Consider the following 15,838-nt stretch of genomic DNA (forward strand, 5'->3'; position numbering starts at 1 on the left):
TTATTAAACTACTACATCAAGAGAACATTTTAGTTGTGCTGTGTTAAAGATATTATTTTGTGTAATCCGTGCGTACTTGTGACTTTTTTAAGACATTTAGATTTGACCTAAGCCTGGACTGCTGAAAACTTTCCACGGGTTCGCTATCGCAGAGGAAAGGCATGGTGAGTCTTTTGTAATTAATCTGGAATGATAAAGGCAGTATTAACTGAAAGCCCATCTTTCTGTGCCCAGTTTTTTAGGTCATTCTAAACTTAGCCAGTTTCCCTTCATACAGTCCATTTGCTATAAAACTTTTCTTTGCGTGTTCCGTGACGCCACACGATAATAAATAACACTTCCTGCTTAAGTACATTTTCACTAGAAACAGGGCTCTGGGCTTACTGGATTTTTATAGATTGTGGTCATTTATAGCGTATATTTTGACACACGCAAGTCCAACTCGCACTTGGCCAGTTTTTTTTTGATCATCAATCCACAATATCCACCGATACAAAAGAAGTAAAGAACACATATTTTTTTACTCTTGGCTAGTCTTTTTGCGTGCGAAGTTTATGTGACTAAAGGTTGTTCGTCTACCCAATTGTTGCTTTTAGACCTATTATACAGTTAAAGTGATTGTTTATTGGTCTGCCTACGTATTTCCAACAATTTCAGCCCTATTCTTTCTTTTACAATGCGTATATAGAGCTAATAATTCTGCCCAAAGGCGTTTTGTGGAGTCATTTACGATGTAATTTCCCAATTTCCTACACGTACTGTAATAAATTGATACATTACATTAGCGAAAGAAATAAAAATTAAGGAAAGTTATATACGTAGTGCAAATTATGTATTCAAGTCGTTATATCGGATGTAACTAAAATCCTGTACTACGAGTATAATGTTATTCACTAGGGTGTAAAGACATCACAATAGAAGTTAGAGAAATATTTGCTGTATATTCAAATACTTACTCTAATGTATTATATAAATAAATTAAAAAAAAATTGTATATAGGATTTAAGATCAAAAGGGGCGGTTTTTGCACATACTTATCAAAAAATCACGGGTATACAAAATCAGGGAAAGTCTTTCGAGAAACTTTGGAATAATAGTTAGATTTTTTAAGTGTACATTTTTCTAAACACTGTTTTTGGGTTCTGTAACCGAAGAGTAACAAACGGAATCCTATTATTGTCGCTTCCGCTATCCGTCTAATTGTCAGACTGACTCATGCTAGCCCAGTTATATTATTTGCTAATGTGTTGATTTACCCCTTTTATCGTTCCGAGTTTGAGGTTTCTATATTAAATATAACCGTTATCTACATAAAGAATGAAAAGAAAAAACCGGCTGAGAGCGTGCCGGGCACGTCCAGGATTTTTCTAAGGATTTTGTATTTTATAATAGGTACGGTATTTCCAAGTGGGAATATTTTACAAGTTATAGAGGCTGCTATTTTTTACTCTTCTCTCTCTCTCTCTCTCTCTCTCTCTTCTCTTCCTAAACTACTAACATTTCTTAAGAAAACTTAGCCGTAATAGTTTTCCTTGTAAATATTATATTTACTAACAACGTGTTGTGTAATTGGATATTTCGTCGCAGACGGACGGTCAGACGGATGGACAGACGGACAGAGAGACAGACATGGCGAAACTATAAGGGTTCCATTTTTGTCATTTTGGCAACGGAACCTTAAAAATTAAGGGTGTCCCATATAGGAACCGTATTATTTATGGCTCTACTTTATGAACTTCAACATGAGTCTAGATCTAGTTAGTTTGATTTTTAGTTAAACATGAACTCACACTTGGGTGGTTTTTTTAAATTGTTTTACCTATAACTTCCTTGAGGAACCTACCTACCTAACTTTACACCAGCGAATTATCGTACAGGATTCCTGTTACACGCTATACAATAACCGTTTCCTAGTTTTATTGTTACGTATTTATAGTAAAGCAAAATGATTCAAAGATCATTTAAGTCATTTTCTGACGCAGGCGGGTAAAAACGACAGCAAAAAATGTATCCTTTTTCATTTTACTTCATTGCAAAGTAATTTTGTATTTATAGGCCGTACCTACATAATCACCGTCATTAAATTAGAAGGATTAATCACACTGAATATAATTGCTTAATAATACAAAGGCGATGATCTAATATTTTTATGTAGGTATATCTATCTACGTATGTGAGTTCTCTTCAAATATAGCAACTACGACTTCACTCACTTCTACGTAGTGATAAGATTGTTTTGAATTTTTTTTTAACAAATAAATTATTCTAATTGCATGCAACTAAGTAGAACTAACTTAAAATACATAAAAATAGTACACAAAAGAAACTAAAAAAAATATTAACCCTTTTCCAGGCTCTGCGAATTTAGATGTGCTAACTAAATAAATCATAGTTATATGTTGTTTACCTGTGAAGGAGTAATTTAAAAATGAATAATATTTTTAACGAATTCAAATTATTTTGTACCATATTGTACATTTAGTAAGGTCGAATATTTGTGTGTACATTTATGTGGTTGCTATATGTGCTATGCCTGGAAAAGGGTTAAAGCATTCCCTTCAAGCAAGGTACCCTTAGGTAGGCAGCGTTCCCTTTTTGAATAGCTAAGTTAAATATCGTCCGAGGATGTTGCCAGCTCTACGGTCCCTCTGACGTCTACTAACCACTTTGTTATTTTTTTATGAGGTTCAAAGCGCTAGGAAATTTAATCTAGGTATGTACCTTCAGCCAAATAAGTGGTCTATCAATTTTTAAACAAGTTGCTATCAAATGAACATGTCGCTAAAGTCGAACTTTCAAGTCGACAGACACGTCTATTGGCATTATTGATTTATGACACGCAAACGATTATCAACATTAGGGCGGTGGACCACATATTTGGCTGATGGTACATATTTAAAATTGGATAAGCATAATAATATGTGAATCAATTACTAAAAGTGCTGATAAACTTGAGCATTCATTTATAATAAGCATTCTAGCGAATGTTAAATTACAGGTAAACGCTCAAAAAATAAACAGGAGTGTTTTAGTGAGCATTCTAGCGAGCGCCCTAGCGAACATTCAAGCAAAACGATGGTAGATTTGCTTCGAGCTTTTTGTCGAGCATACGTCCGGTGAATAATAAAATTTTTGACGAGCATTTTATACTAGAGCGTTTCTTAGAATGATCGTGTATTTAAATGTTTGTAGCAATGTTTGGCTCTATGCTTGGCTCGTTGTTCAGTTCAACAAATTTAAAAACGGCGACTGCTCAATGTTCTGTTACAAGTAAATGCTTAACACAGATTAAAAATAAAATGTTGAATACTCTCAGTTCAAACAGAACCGACAACAATTCCCAACGTCTACCACAAATACGAAATCAATCTAAGCGGGCGCAGAGAGGGACGGCCACAAGTTCCTCAGTCCGGGAATTTCTCAAGAATGCGAGGCGCGGTTCGTCTGAGGCGCGCCGAGATTGCCCGAGTGGTCAGGCCTGATGCGGGTCTATGCAGTACATATATGTACATTGTGTACAAATAGGGTAGGTACCTATCTAGTCGGGAAGATGGGAAGAACGTGGCTTGTACTGGAGCTAGCTTTGTGTATACGTCGTTCCTTTTGCGTATAGTTATGATGGTGCTTTTAAATTGTTTGTGACGCACAAGAATAAGATGAAAAGAGAGTAATTATTTAAAAATTAAACGTGTTCCTAAACAGAGTAGGTACCTAGCAATCTTTCAGTTTCGTGAATTTTGCGTAAATATAACTATATTATTTTTTCTTTCGATGACAAAGTACTGCTCATTATTCGGCCGTTGATAGGTACCTACCTAGTTGCGACACGACTGAAACAAATCGAGGATATGGACATACAGACGTATTTTAAATTGGAGATGCGTTCGTTCACTAAATAGCTCACTTTAATAACATAATATTATTCCCTTTGAGAGCATAAAAATAATATTGGCATCAATAATACCTGGTCGAGCGAGCTACATCGATAGTTCGCCTCGAAAACCCTATAGTGACTACTCAGCAAACCTACCTTAGTAAGTCCTTGTACAAAAATCGTCGTTCGAAGACATCGTCCATCAAACACAACGCAAGACCGCGGAAAAGCAAACCCGTTACCAGCTACCGCGGCCCCGCTTCGTTACCCGCGCTATCACATCATCAGGATGACAATCTCAATTGAATTACCGGCTACCTGCGACGAGCGTGTGGTCTCATGACCGATCTCACAATCTCAGGTCGATCTGGTTATCGAACCAGCTTGGTGGTCCGTCGAACTTAGCTTATTGTTCACTTGAAACAAATGACGGTTGATAAGGGCTTGGTGCGAATGTGGTGTAAGCAATTTCTTCGCCCATCGATCATGGTCGTTTGATAAGAATGCGCGAAAGGATACTTCTGCGCGTGAATCAGGTTTGGAATTATTGGCGCATCTTCACGAAGTGTTTCTGTTCGATTCCATGGATGCATAATAAACGATAAAAGATATTTCTTTCGTGTTAGTAACTGGATTAATCAACTTTTGTTGCCATAGTAACGTCTCCTGCGTTACCTATTAAAAGTTTGATTTTATGGGCTACAAATCCACTAAAAGTTGGGAGTTATGACAGTTTTAAGGCGATTCGTGGTTCATCTCCTACTAATACATTGCAAACATTTTTCTAAGAAATTGTATCACTGATGTCTCCTGCGTTACGGGACAGAATACAACACATAAAAGTTGGTTGACCCAACTAAGGCTAAAAAATATTCTTAGGGGCTGTTTCACCATCCATTGATTAGTGTTAACTGGCGGTTAGGTGTGATGCCGTCTGTATTTGTTTTGTTCGAATAGACGGAGACGGCATCACATTTAGCCGTCGGTTAATGCTAATCAATGGATGGTGAGACAGCCCCTTAATCAAATAAATATTTTTGAGAAATACTTTGGACCTTAATAATATAAAAATATAAGTTTAAAATGACGTCGACCTAGATACTACGAGTATCTTAAATTAGTATATATGTCGATCGACCAACCTACATACCATTTTCGATATACTACACCAACTTAACCAATCCTTGGGTAAACTCAAACCATTTTTGCCTGCAGGAAGATACATCGACCTGAAATTAGTGCGTGGCAGTAAAACAACATTGGGTCAAAATATTCAAAAGTGAAAAAATGTCGCACAAGAAATTCTTTAGCAAATAGTGAATGTAAGAGTATCAAGTAAGTAAGTAAGTAGTAATCAAGTGCTTTATGGCAGTTGACTTAATTCTAACAATGAGTTATTGATAACTTTCAATTATGATTTGCGCATTCGAATAAAAAACTTGCACATGTCTACCTACACTACAACATAAGGGCGGTCATACTTCTCTATAAATCTTTTACAAATATTTTCATACCAAACTCAGAAATGGCTGTAGACAGTTAGGAAATAATAGTAAAAATAAATGTGATTAAGTCGAAAGTAGGTATTCCACAAAACCCAAAAAAAAAAAATTGTCAACTGAGTCATTCTTTAAACCGTAAGTTTAATAATTTGCCAAACATGCATTTTTGTGGTACTTTTAAGCCCCTTCTATGATTGGTCATCTAATAAGCATTGTTAGTGAAATGTGCCAACATTTTCTTCTATATTAAACTATACCTACTACTTTTATCCCCTCACTGACGGGACAGAATATAGATCCACCCAATTAACATAGGTTACAGAGTAGGTACAATTGCATATTTGCAAATAGTAAATTTTTCGATTTATTGAGATCTTACCCAGACGATTATATCGTAATATCAATTTTCAAGAAAAAAAAAGTGTACGGCAACCGGTATTAAATTCGGTCAAACAAACATTCCCGCATACAACAATGATGAATGTTGTCATACATGCATAATTTTACAACGACCAAAAAACCTGTCAACGGAGAGATAAAATGAATAACCTGCCACTACCTCAACATCCGTAATAAGCGCGGAAATGGATTTTTTATTTATTTTTAAACCTCATTTAAGGCTACGTGAATAATTACTTGATATGAGATTGCTAATGCTTTAATGATTGGTCACGACAGAATTAAAATTCACCAAAATTATTTTGGGGACCTTGAAAGTCTGACAAAATCAAAGAGTTTACATTTTGTTTTTGCAGGTGGTAGGACCTTGTGCAAGGTCCGCCCGGATTGCTACCACCATCTTGCTCGCTAATCCTGCCGTGAAGCAGCAGTGCTTGCACTGTTGTGTTTCGGCGTGGAGAGTAAGACAGCCGGTGAAATTACTGGCACTTGAGGTATCCCATCTTAGGCCTCTAGGTTGGCAACGCATCTGCAATCTCTTACCATCAGGAGACCCACTTGCTCGTTTGCCTTCCAGTCGAATAAAAAAATATTACGATAGAAATAGCGCATTACCAAATTTCTTTATCCTGGTGCCGTGGAAGCTCGGTAGGGCCCTGGTGTGGGACGCTACATGCGTTGATACTTTCGCTCTGTCCCACATCCAGGCAACTAGCTCACAAGCCGGCGCTGCGGCTGATCAGGCCCAACTCCTCAAGCGCCGCAAGTACTCCTCTTTATTAAAAGATTACGAGTTTGCGGCGCTTGCTGTTGAGACTAGGGCCTTGGTCAGCCGATATGAAGTGTTTCATAAAGGCCCTTTCTTCCCGGTTGATCGACACCTCTGGGGACCCAAGAGCTGGTACGTATTTATCCCAGCGGATCGCACTTGCGGTCCAAAGGGGTAATGCGGCCAGCATCATGGGAACTCTGCCACAGGCAGATCTTTTGGACGGGGTTTTCTTTTTATAATTTTTTATTTTTATAGTAACATCTTAGATATATTTAGTTAAGGTTTCTTAGGTAAGTTTTCTTTGTCTTCTTCTTATTAGTATTATTTTATTTAAATCATTGGATAGAAATATACTCAGCGGCACAAAATTTGACCCACTTTACATACAACATTACCTACCTATTTCTGCATATATTTGCATATTTTTTGGCGTTCAGTACTATTGCGTTTATCTAGCTAATTATTACCAAATTTAAATATCCATTACTTGGTTTTTATAAGGTTTTAAATTTTTATTAGCAAATGTTCCATATTCCAATAAAAAAAATAAAAAAACATAAAAAAACAGTTTAGTACCTACTATTAAATTACGCATGCATAAGTTTTTTGAAATGCATTGTCGGAAACATTTAATTTTTATGCTAAAAAAAAGAAACAATTGTTATTTTGTTTAACTTTTGTGTCTATTGTTCACGTCCAGAAAGAAAGTGAAGAATGTTTGTAAGTGTCATGTCTTCGAGCAGCAATTTTTTACATTTTTTAGCAAAACAGCAACTCTTTAAAAGCTTAGCAGTCTTATGGGAAAACAGGGGAATAGTTGTTGGTGACAAGAAACTAACTAATCTCCGGTTCGCTGACGACATTGTCCTTTTTTCCCGAACAGCCCAGGATAAGACCTCGAATGAATGCTGCAAGAACTCAGCACTGCAAAGCTTTAAGATTGGACTAGCGATGAATAGGTCGAAAACCCAACTTTATGACCAACAGCGCAAAACGAAGGTGTTGACGAGTAAACAGGGTGGAAAGCTGAGATGGGGCAGCAATACTAGATTAAGACACTTACTTTAGTTAAAATGTTCAGTTTTTAGTTGTCTACATACTGTTTAATTTTCTTAAAGCATAAAGGATTCATATTGGTAAAAAAACAACATGCAAAGTTTCACTTAGGAAATTAATACCCTACGAAATGTATTGAAAAAGTTTTCTTTGATTTGTGGGTGTTCTAGTACGCTTTACCTTAGTTGGTCTCAAAGAGTGTTTAAACATTGCCCTTGATAGAAATGGGACCGATTGGCATTAAAAAAAAAGTCAAATCTGTCAATTTTCTCGCTGACTGTACATTTAATCAAAAATCTGTGAATGTCGATTGTCATCACTCAAAAAGTTAGTAAAGGTCTCCTAAGAGCATTTTCGCGTAGCAGCAAGGGATCTAGTAGCTGCCCTTGCTGCCCCATCTCAACTTTCCACCCTGTATAATTATACTTGGGCTAAGTAGTCTCTTTTAGCAACCGACAAGGTAAAGAAGTCGAAAGACCCGTCGAAAACACCTGGAAGAGCTACTAGTCCATGAAAGAGGTTTTGAAGGTAAAGCTTCCAAAACACTACTTAAGCGAAAACTCGTCGACATGTGTATCCTGCCTGTTCTAACCTACGGTCCACAAACATGGGCCCTGACTGAAAATCAAAAGTCCAAACTTAAGGTTTGCCAAAGAGCGATAGAGCATAGCATATTAGGTGTAAAATGGATAGACAGAATCAGGAACACTACGCTGCGCTCAAAAACACGCATAACCGACGGTACGAAAAAGACTGCTAAGCTAAAATGCGACCGGGCTGGACACGTCTGTCGTATGCACCCACAATAGTGGGCTCACACAGTTACTTGATGGGTGCCGGAGAACGACCAGCGACATCGAGGCAGACCGAGAAGGAGGTGGCCGGATGATCTGGACACGTACGCAAAGGACTTGCCTGACATTGCGTCATTTGCGTTAGAACGGGAGTTGTGGAGGTCAAGAGGGGAGGCCTTTGCCCAGTAGTGGGACACTAAACAGGCTTTTTTTTTAAAGCAAAGAAATAAGTGACTCATTATTTAATCAGTATCATGAAGATTTTTTTAGGAGATGGGTGAACAGGTTTGACTGAACTCTCCCTATGATAGTTTTTCGGGATTTTTTAACTATAGTTGACAATATGTTTCCATACCTAGGTACATTCGATACAATCGATGTTAAAAAGTACCAGCATGATTACATGAAATCAAAAATTCAGATGAAAAACCTTTACAATTCGCCCGGACTAATTCGGCCGGATGTTCTGAAATATTCACTATTAATAACTTATATTGCCATAAAGATATGCTTTGAGATTTAAATTGAAACCTAAAAGCAATACAAATGAGCCACATCTTTACAACAACAAAACATTGCATTGCATATCACTATAATGATACTATAATCACGATGAAAAAACTTTGACAATATCAAACCCAACTACGAAAAAAACAAGACACGGCTAATCTTCAAAGCAAATTCTCGACCGCAAAACTGCTATTCGAAAGCTATAAAAATAAATGGCTCTCATTAACATGAGTGTTGTGCCTTTGTCAGATTACACAAAGGTCCTTTCCAGGACTCTAATGACATCGCATTAGTAATATGTCACAACACATCAAAAGACATTCTTAAGGGCTCCAGTATCCAAATATTTTGAGGCAATATTTATTGGTTGCAATTTGTTATGTGCTTCAAGGACCAACAAGAGTTAAATGCGTTTAAAATGTTGGCGTACAATGTAAAAATTAACCGCCAAAAGGTAACTAATGTGACGGCATTAATCTCGCAATCTTGAGAGCTTTGATGCCTTTTGCACGTGTTTGAGTGGGATATTCAAAAACATTTTGATGTTCCATTGTTAGCCTCAAAAATACAGTGTCACCGGGCAATAAAATTATGAAAATAAAAGATAACTATTTTTTGTCTTCGCGGCATTCGGTTTAAATTTAAAAGGGTTTAGAAAGAAGCTTGCGCCCGTGGCTATGCCACTGTGGCAGAATTTCGAATTTCACTAAATCCGTTCTTATTCCTAGTCTACCTACATCATAAAAGTAACTTGCTAAAATATTAGCTTACCGGAAGAATTTGAAGGATTTGAGCTGAGCAATGAAGTGCCAGTGGGTTAAGATTTTTAAAATTGGTTCGGTTGTTTTGATTGAACACCTCTTAAAAGATTTTCATAGGAATTTTTATTTTATAATGAAGTCATGCCTTTGACGCGATACACTTTGTACATTGATCAATGTATGTACCTACATACCTAATGGAACGATATTCGATTATTCACAACGAAAATTGTTGTTTTTGTTGCTACTTCAAAAAAAATATCTGTTTGTGGGGACAAGATCGTGATATTTACAGTATTAATAGATCTAGTATGGCGCCCTTTTGGCGCCAGGTGGTAACGTCATGCTAGATTTTAATTAAAATGAAAAATATGTAAATTAATACAACTGCGACCCGTTTACTGACGGCCAAAAAGATAGTGATATTTATGGGACTACGAGTATAATTAACCGACAAAAATTAAATTCTAATGTTACATTATAACGATCAAAATAGCGACTAGCAAAAGAGCTTTCTTAGTTGTAACTTGTCATTTGTGGAAATGTTATTTTTTGCCAAACCTGTTAGATTAATATAAAATCAATCATTAACCAATGTTCATTTGAAACCTTGGAAAGCTGAAATTAAAATAAAAGTGTCCTTCATGATGTAACCAATGAATAAGAATTCCCTGGGGATAGGGTGTTCTGTATCGAAAGCGAAGCTTCGGTTGCATGGACCAAGGCTTCATGTTGAATATTTTAAAATTACAACTGGAATTTTTGCTTTGACAACAGTAGGTAACAGATGAAGATGACGTAAATGTTATTTAATTACTTTTAAATAAATCCGCAACGTGCTCTCAAGACGTACCTACCTAGCACTAGAGATTTTTTAATTGAGCTGAGAGTAGCTTGAGTTGATTTTTGACTGGGTACTTGTCGTAATGTAACAAAAACGTCATTTTTTTTATTTTGATGGACTGTTTTCGCGAAACCTACGGCTCTTTGTACGGCACTCCTGATAATCTTAGAGGTCTAGATTTGATTTTACATTTTCAATTAAAAAGTACAGATAAATATCTATGTCTTAATTGACGATTAATCTCCATTAGTTGTAGTAACGACTGGTAAGTGGAATTACAGCATCGGTTAAGAGGTTACATAGATGGTGTCCTATGTCCGGTACAGCATTTAATGAATCTTCATCAGGTATTTATCTACCTATTCAATCAAAATAGGTAAATGTAGGTAAGATTATGTCCCGACCAATACTTACCAACACCAGCGACGTGTATTTTCTTCATCCAAGGATAAATAACCCTGTCATTGTTATCAGAACATATAGACGAATCATCATCTTCGATGGGCGGACTCTCCAAAAGTAGCCTTTCATCGTCTAACTCCGATGCGGGAGACCCTTCTCTCCCTAACGCATGAAGCTTTCTTCCTGCTGGGGCCGCTTCTTCTATATGTCTCTCAAGCCTTAAGCCTAATTCAGCTAGACCTGGAGCAACATCTGAATTATGAGATGGAACGTAGCCATGGTCGGCGTCTGACGGATGTGATGGTTCTGGTGGTCTTGGCGGCGGTGCCACTGGTGGATGCTGAGGGATCGGGTGGTAATAACCCCCATAACCATAACCAGAGCTCAGCTGCACCGGGGCATATTGGTGCTGATATCCGTACTGCAGATGCTGATGTTGGTAGTATTCTCCTGGTGGAATATAATCCGCTTGGCTATATTCTTCTGATGGAGGGAACTTAGGGTCCGGTTGGGGCTGATAGCCTCCGTTCATGAGGAACGAGCTCATTGTGGGCGTGGCCGGAGAACATCACCTCCGCAACACGTCTGCTAACATGGCCGCCAGTCAAAGGTTATCAAATGGCCCTTTTGTACCTACAAATCTGCTTGAATATACCTACAGCGTGATATTTTGTTTTTTATAAGAACAAGAACTGCTATTTCACTCTTGAGTTTTATTTAATTGTTACTATCACGTCTCAAATGCTTAAAGTAAATTCGTTATTAATGAAAATAGATAAATCATTAACAATTTTCAGTCTTCACGCTTAGAATCCAACTCACATCACAAATCTCGCTAACCAAGTGTCACTTGTTATCAATACACTCGAGTCTTCAAGTTCACAAAAACATTTTAAAATCACTGTCGCACAACTTTAGCCAGTTCACTCTAAAAACTGCAAAGTATTTATTGCAGAGTCATTTGATTTATCACTTTTTGATAATAAACAATGGGAGCCCGCGCGCGCTCTCTCGCCACGACATTTTGAGACAATATACACTGCCCGACACGCTAGCGCACTCTGTCACTTTAAGGACTCCTATACATGTTCATCAATTTTTACATACCACCTTCCATTTTTAAGGCGGAGCTGCTCTTCAGCTGTCTTTACATAAACTCACGAACCAATTCCACCTTTATGACAAACGCTGTAAACTTCAAATTGAATCGTTGCTCCACTCTAAAGCACCAAACCGCAACAGAAACGTTCCCCCTTCCACGCGTAAACAACCCAATGCGTGCGAATGAAACCGAAGTATTAGCTAACTATTGAAGGAGCAATAACAGTTCTATACCTGTCTCGCTTAGTCATAGTCGCTTTTTTATGAGAAGATAAGAGAAAGAAGTTTCACTCGCGCTTTTTGCGCAAAAGAGATTAAGAAGCTGTTTAATAATACAGAATGAACATGGTCTCTCCTAACGACGCAGCGTTTTAAATATTTAATATGCAGTTTCTTTTATTTTTCATTATAAAACTGCTCATTACTTTAATAAAGTGAAATATAATAAGATAAAATTAATAGTCTGTAATGCATACTAAAATTGTCAAACCATTATAAATATTTCACAGTTGGTTAATAACACAGTTCGTGGTGACAATGACAACATTTTTAATGCATGCAAAATTGATTTAAATTAACTTGGGTTTTAAATTAGGTAGGTAGGTAGTGATAATTTATGCTGTAAGACAAAATTTTCTTAAGTATTAGATAATTAATATAATTTTTTGCAGGTATCGATTTCTTCTTTGATATGCAAAATTATTTACAAGAATTAACAGCCCCAGTTTTGCAATAAATTCGCATATATGAAAGTAAGTACCATGACTTGGAGTGAACATCTTTGGATGCAACACCTCGCAATTAATGTTCTCATCCTTTAAATCAAAAAGAAATAAATATCGTGCGTGGGACAACTGACACTAATCAACTAGGTAGTCCCAAAATAAGAAAAACTTCAGGACTCCTCTCAGAAACTATATAGTAGGAATTGAATAACTCCCAAGACTCGACAACCACGTAAAGCTACTTTTGAGCTTGGCTGTAGTACTTGCAAATTAACACATACTTAGATCCAAGTGACTGACTTATTCTTTAAACAAAAATACACGGTTGACTATTATCATTGTCGCCTTATGAGTTAAGAATACCAACATAAATACAGCAGTCTCTTTAAAATATGCCCACTCACATTCCGTCTACTAAAAACCTTGATCACATCACTAATTCCTCATAATCCGGCGTGCACTAACTAAACAAAAACAAAAGCATAACCACTAGTCATGCCGCTAAGCCTATCATGCCGCGTAAGCCGCCAATACAACAGTAAGACCAACCGACAAGGGAGCCGACTAACAAATAAACAAAAATGTCCGGTGATTTTATTGAATTAGACGATCACAATAGCACTGGCTGAAAACTGCTGCGTCATGGCAGCGGCTTCCAAACGGCTGCAGCCACAAAAGGTGGGAACACCCGCTCAATGGGCCACTGATCAATATACAGACAAGCATCTCACTGGCCGTGAAGCTGATTCGGGATTGAACCTTTGTTGTACTGTGCGGAGGATTATGCTGAGCATGTTTTTGAGAATGCGCTGCCTTCATTAGGATGGAGATTTGGGTGATTCCTGCGTTTCAAGTAACCGCCTCTAACATGTAAACATAACGAATGGTATGATAACTTTACTCCTCCTCCTCCTCCTCCTCAACTTTTTCTGTTTTTCTGACTAAACTTTTTGCTTGATATAAAGTGCAAATGTTGATATTACAAGATGGGATTGGGCTCAAAATTGGGAGATAATTTAATTGGATTAACATTTATAGATCCTACTTATTGAAATGGAATGCTGTGGTAGCCTGAACTCGTAGCCTCTCATAAAGGGAATCGTTGCTTCGAGCCCGGACTGGTACCATTGAGTTTTTCAAATGTTACGTATACGAAATCACATATGCATTTTCATAGATATTTAAAACATAGTGAACAAAGTTCCGCACCACGCTTGACCTACGTGGAAACCAACAGTCTGTCCTCTTGTTTATAGGATGCCAGTTTATGCTCACTCGCAGGGTATAGACATAGGTAGGCCGTGAATGGTGGTTATGATGATGATATTGGATTCCCCAGATTGTAATACTGACCTCGCTATACCTAATAGTCATAGCACGCCGGCCGGCGAAAAAACTGACAAGTACATAAATGGTATTTTCTTCTAAATGTGCAATAAATAAATCTATATCTGCAGATATTATAATATTTGACTTCAGTAAAAGAAAAAAAATTGCGGAACAGGTGACATCAAAAAAATATTGCTTTAACGAAATTGACAGTTATTTACTGTTTCCACGGCGAGTTTCTTCGTATTTTTTTCTCATGCCACTAACTGCCTGCCAGCTCGTTCTCTGCCGCGCAAACTTAATCCAAGTTTAATGAACAGTACGACAGACCCTTAATCAAACTTTGGATTTTCAAACTTCTCCCCTGTCTGTTCCCAACCTAAAAACAAAAGGCAGACGAGCCATATCCCTCTGCAGTGAGAAGTAAAAAAGTCTTTTCGCTTCTAAAGTTATCTGCTCGAGAAAAACCTATTTAGCCGACTTTGATAGTATTATTTGTTTCTTGTTTTAGATTGCTTGGTAGGACTACTTATTGAAGCGGATTTGATAAAGAGAAGTCTCTTCGTTCCATTCTCCATACAAACATAGTCCCGGTCTCATTTGAAAACTAGGCAACAGAAATAGATGAAATTTTGTAAGTGTGGACTAGACGTAATTATGTATGCCTGAGGTATTTCAGATTTTCATATAAATGTCTTATATCAAAATTACAGGAGCTCAAAAGTCGACAAAAAAAAGATGACAACTTTGCACGAGAATTGCAGACTAATAAAGCATTTATACAAAAATCGAAAAAACCACAGGCATTTAAAATGTAATGAATATATTGATTGTGAAATATCATTGATTTCTGTGCTATACTTTTCGTATAATATGAGGACAACGAAACCCAAAATTCAACCGCCCAAATCTTGAAAAGTCTACAGCTATCTCGATATAAATTACGGACGTCGTTGCGGAAGGAATGAGGGGGGACGGCTGCGAGCGCTTATGTCACGAGCGATAAAGACAGCAATATCCCACGCGAATACGAATACCTAACGAGGCCGCGCGGCCAGCAGGGAAACTTATCTTAAGAAGTTTCATAAAAATATTAATTTTCTGTAATTTTATTATTACTTTTAGGATCTTATGCCCACATGGTGCCGTTAGACCCCATGGTGTTACGTAACTAAGACTCTTCAGGAGAGCAGGATTTTCACCATGTTTTGTTCGGTCTTCAAACTGGCAATTTCATGATGGTACGGAACCGTTGTGTCTGAGTGTAACTTGCACTTGATCAGTTTTTTTATCTGGCTATCATCTATTAGTTACATTTGCTTAAATATTTTTAAGGTGCCATGCCTCTCACTCTCTCTCTCTCTCTCTTTCGTCTGTTACATCACAGCCAATTAGCTTCGAAACTACACATAATTATGTAAGTCGATGATCAAAAAATGAACGGGTAACATAAATAAACAAAATTTGAATATGACGGGGGCACTTTTAAATTTTAAATAGTTTTGATGTTATTTAACAAAATGAGTGAAAATTTACTTTCCCTTTTAAATACAGCAATTTAAATACGTAATTTCTAGCACAGTGCCTACAGAATCCTCTCCATGCTTGCCCGATTTTATTTTATACTAGCTGTTGCCCTCGGCTTTGCCCCCGTTGTAATTTTTACAAATTTTCATTCATGATAATCTTTTCCTGACAATAACAAATACGAGTACAACAAAAAAAGAATTAGCGAAATCGGTCCAGCTATTCCCCGAATTTTGCGCTTA

At 37.2% G+C, this 15,838-nt stretch overlaps 1 protein-coding gene across 1 annotated transcript in view; it reads right to left on the bottom strand.

The window, feature by feature from the left end:
* Positions 1-11,968, bottom strand: part of Dfd (homeotic protein deformed) — a 28,147-nt gene extending 16,179 nt beyond the window's left edge. The window contains 2 exon segments of the mRNA XM_074096912.1: positions 8,430-8,493; positions 10,927-11,968. Of these exon segments, the coding sequence (XP_073953013.1) occupies positions 8,430-8,493; positions 10,927-11,461 (599 nt within the window). The 5' untranslated portion in view covers positions 11,462-11,968.
* Between the last annotated feature and the right edge of the window lie 3,870 nt (positions 11,969-15,838).

This window comes from Choristoneura fumiferana, chromosome 13 (assembly GCF_025370935.1).
Source record: "Choristoneura fumiferana chromosome 13, NRCan_CFum_1, whole genome shotgun sequence".
Taxonomy (NCBI): Eukaryota; Metazoa; Arthropoda; class Insecta; order Lepidoptera; family Tortricidae; genus Choristoneura; species Choristoneura fumiferana.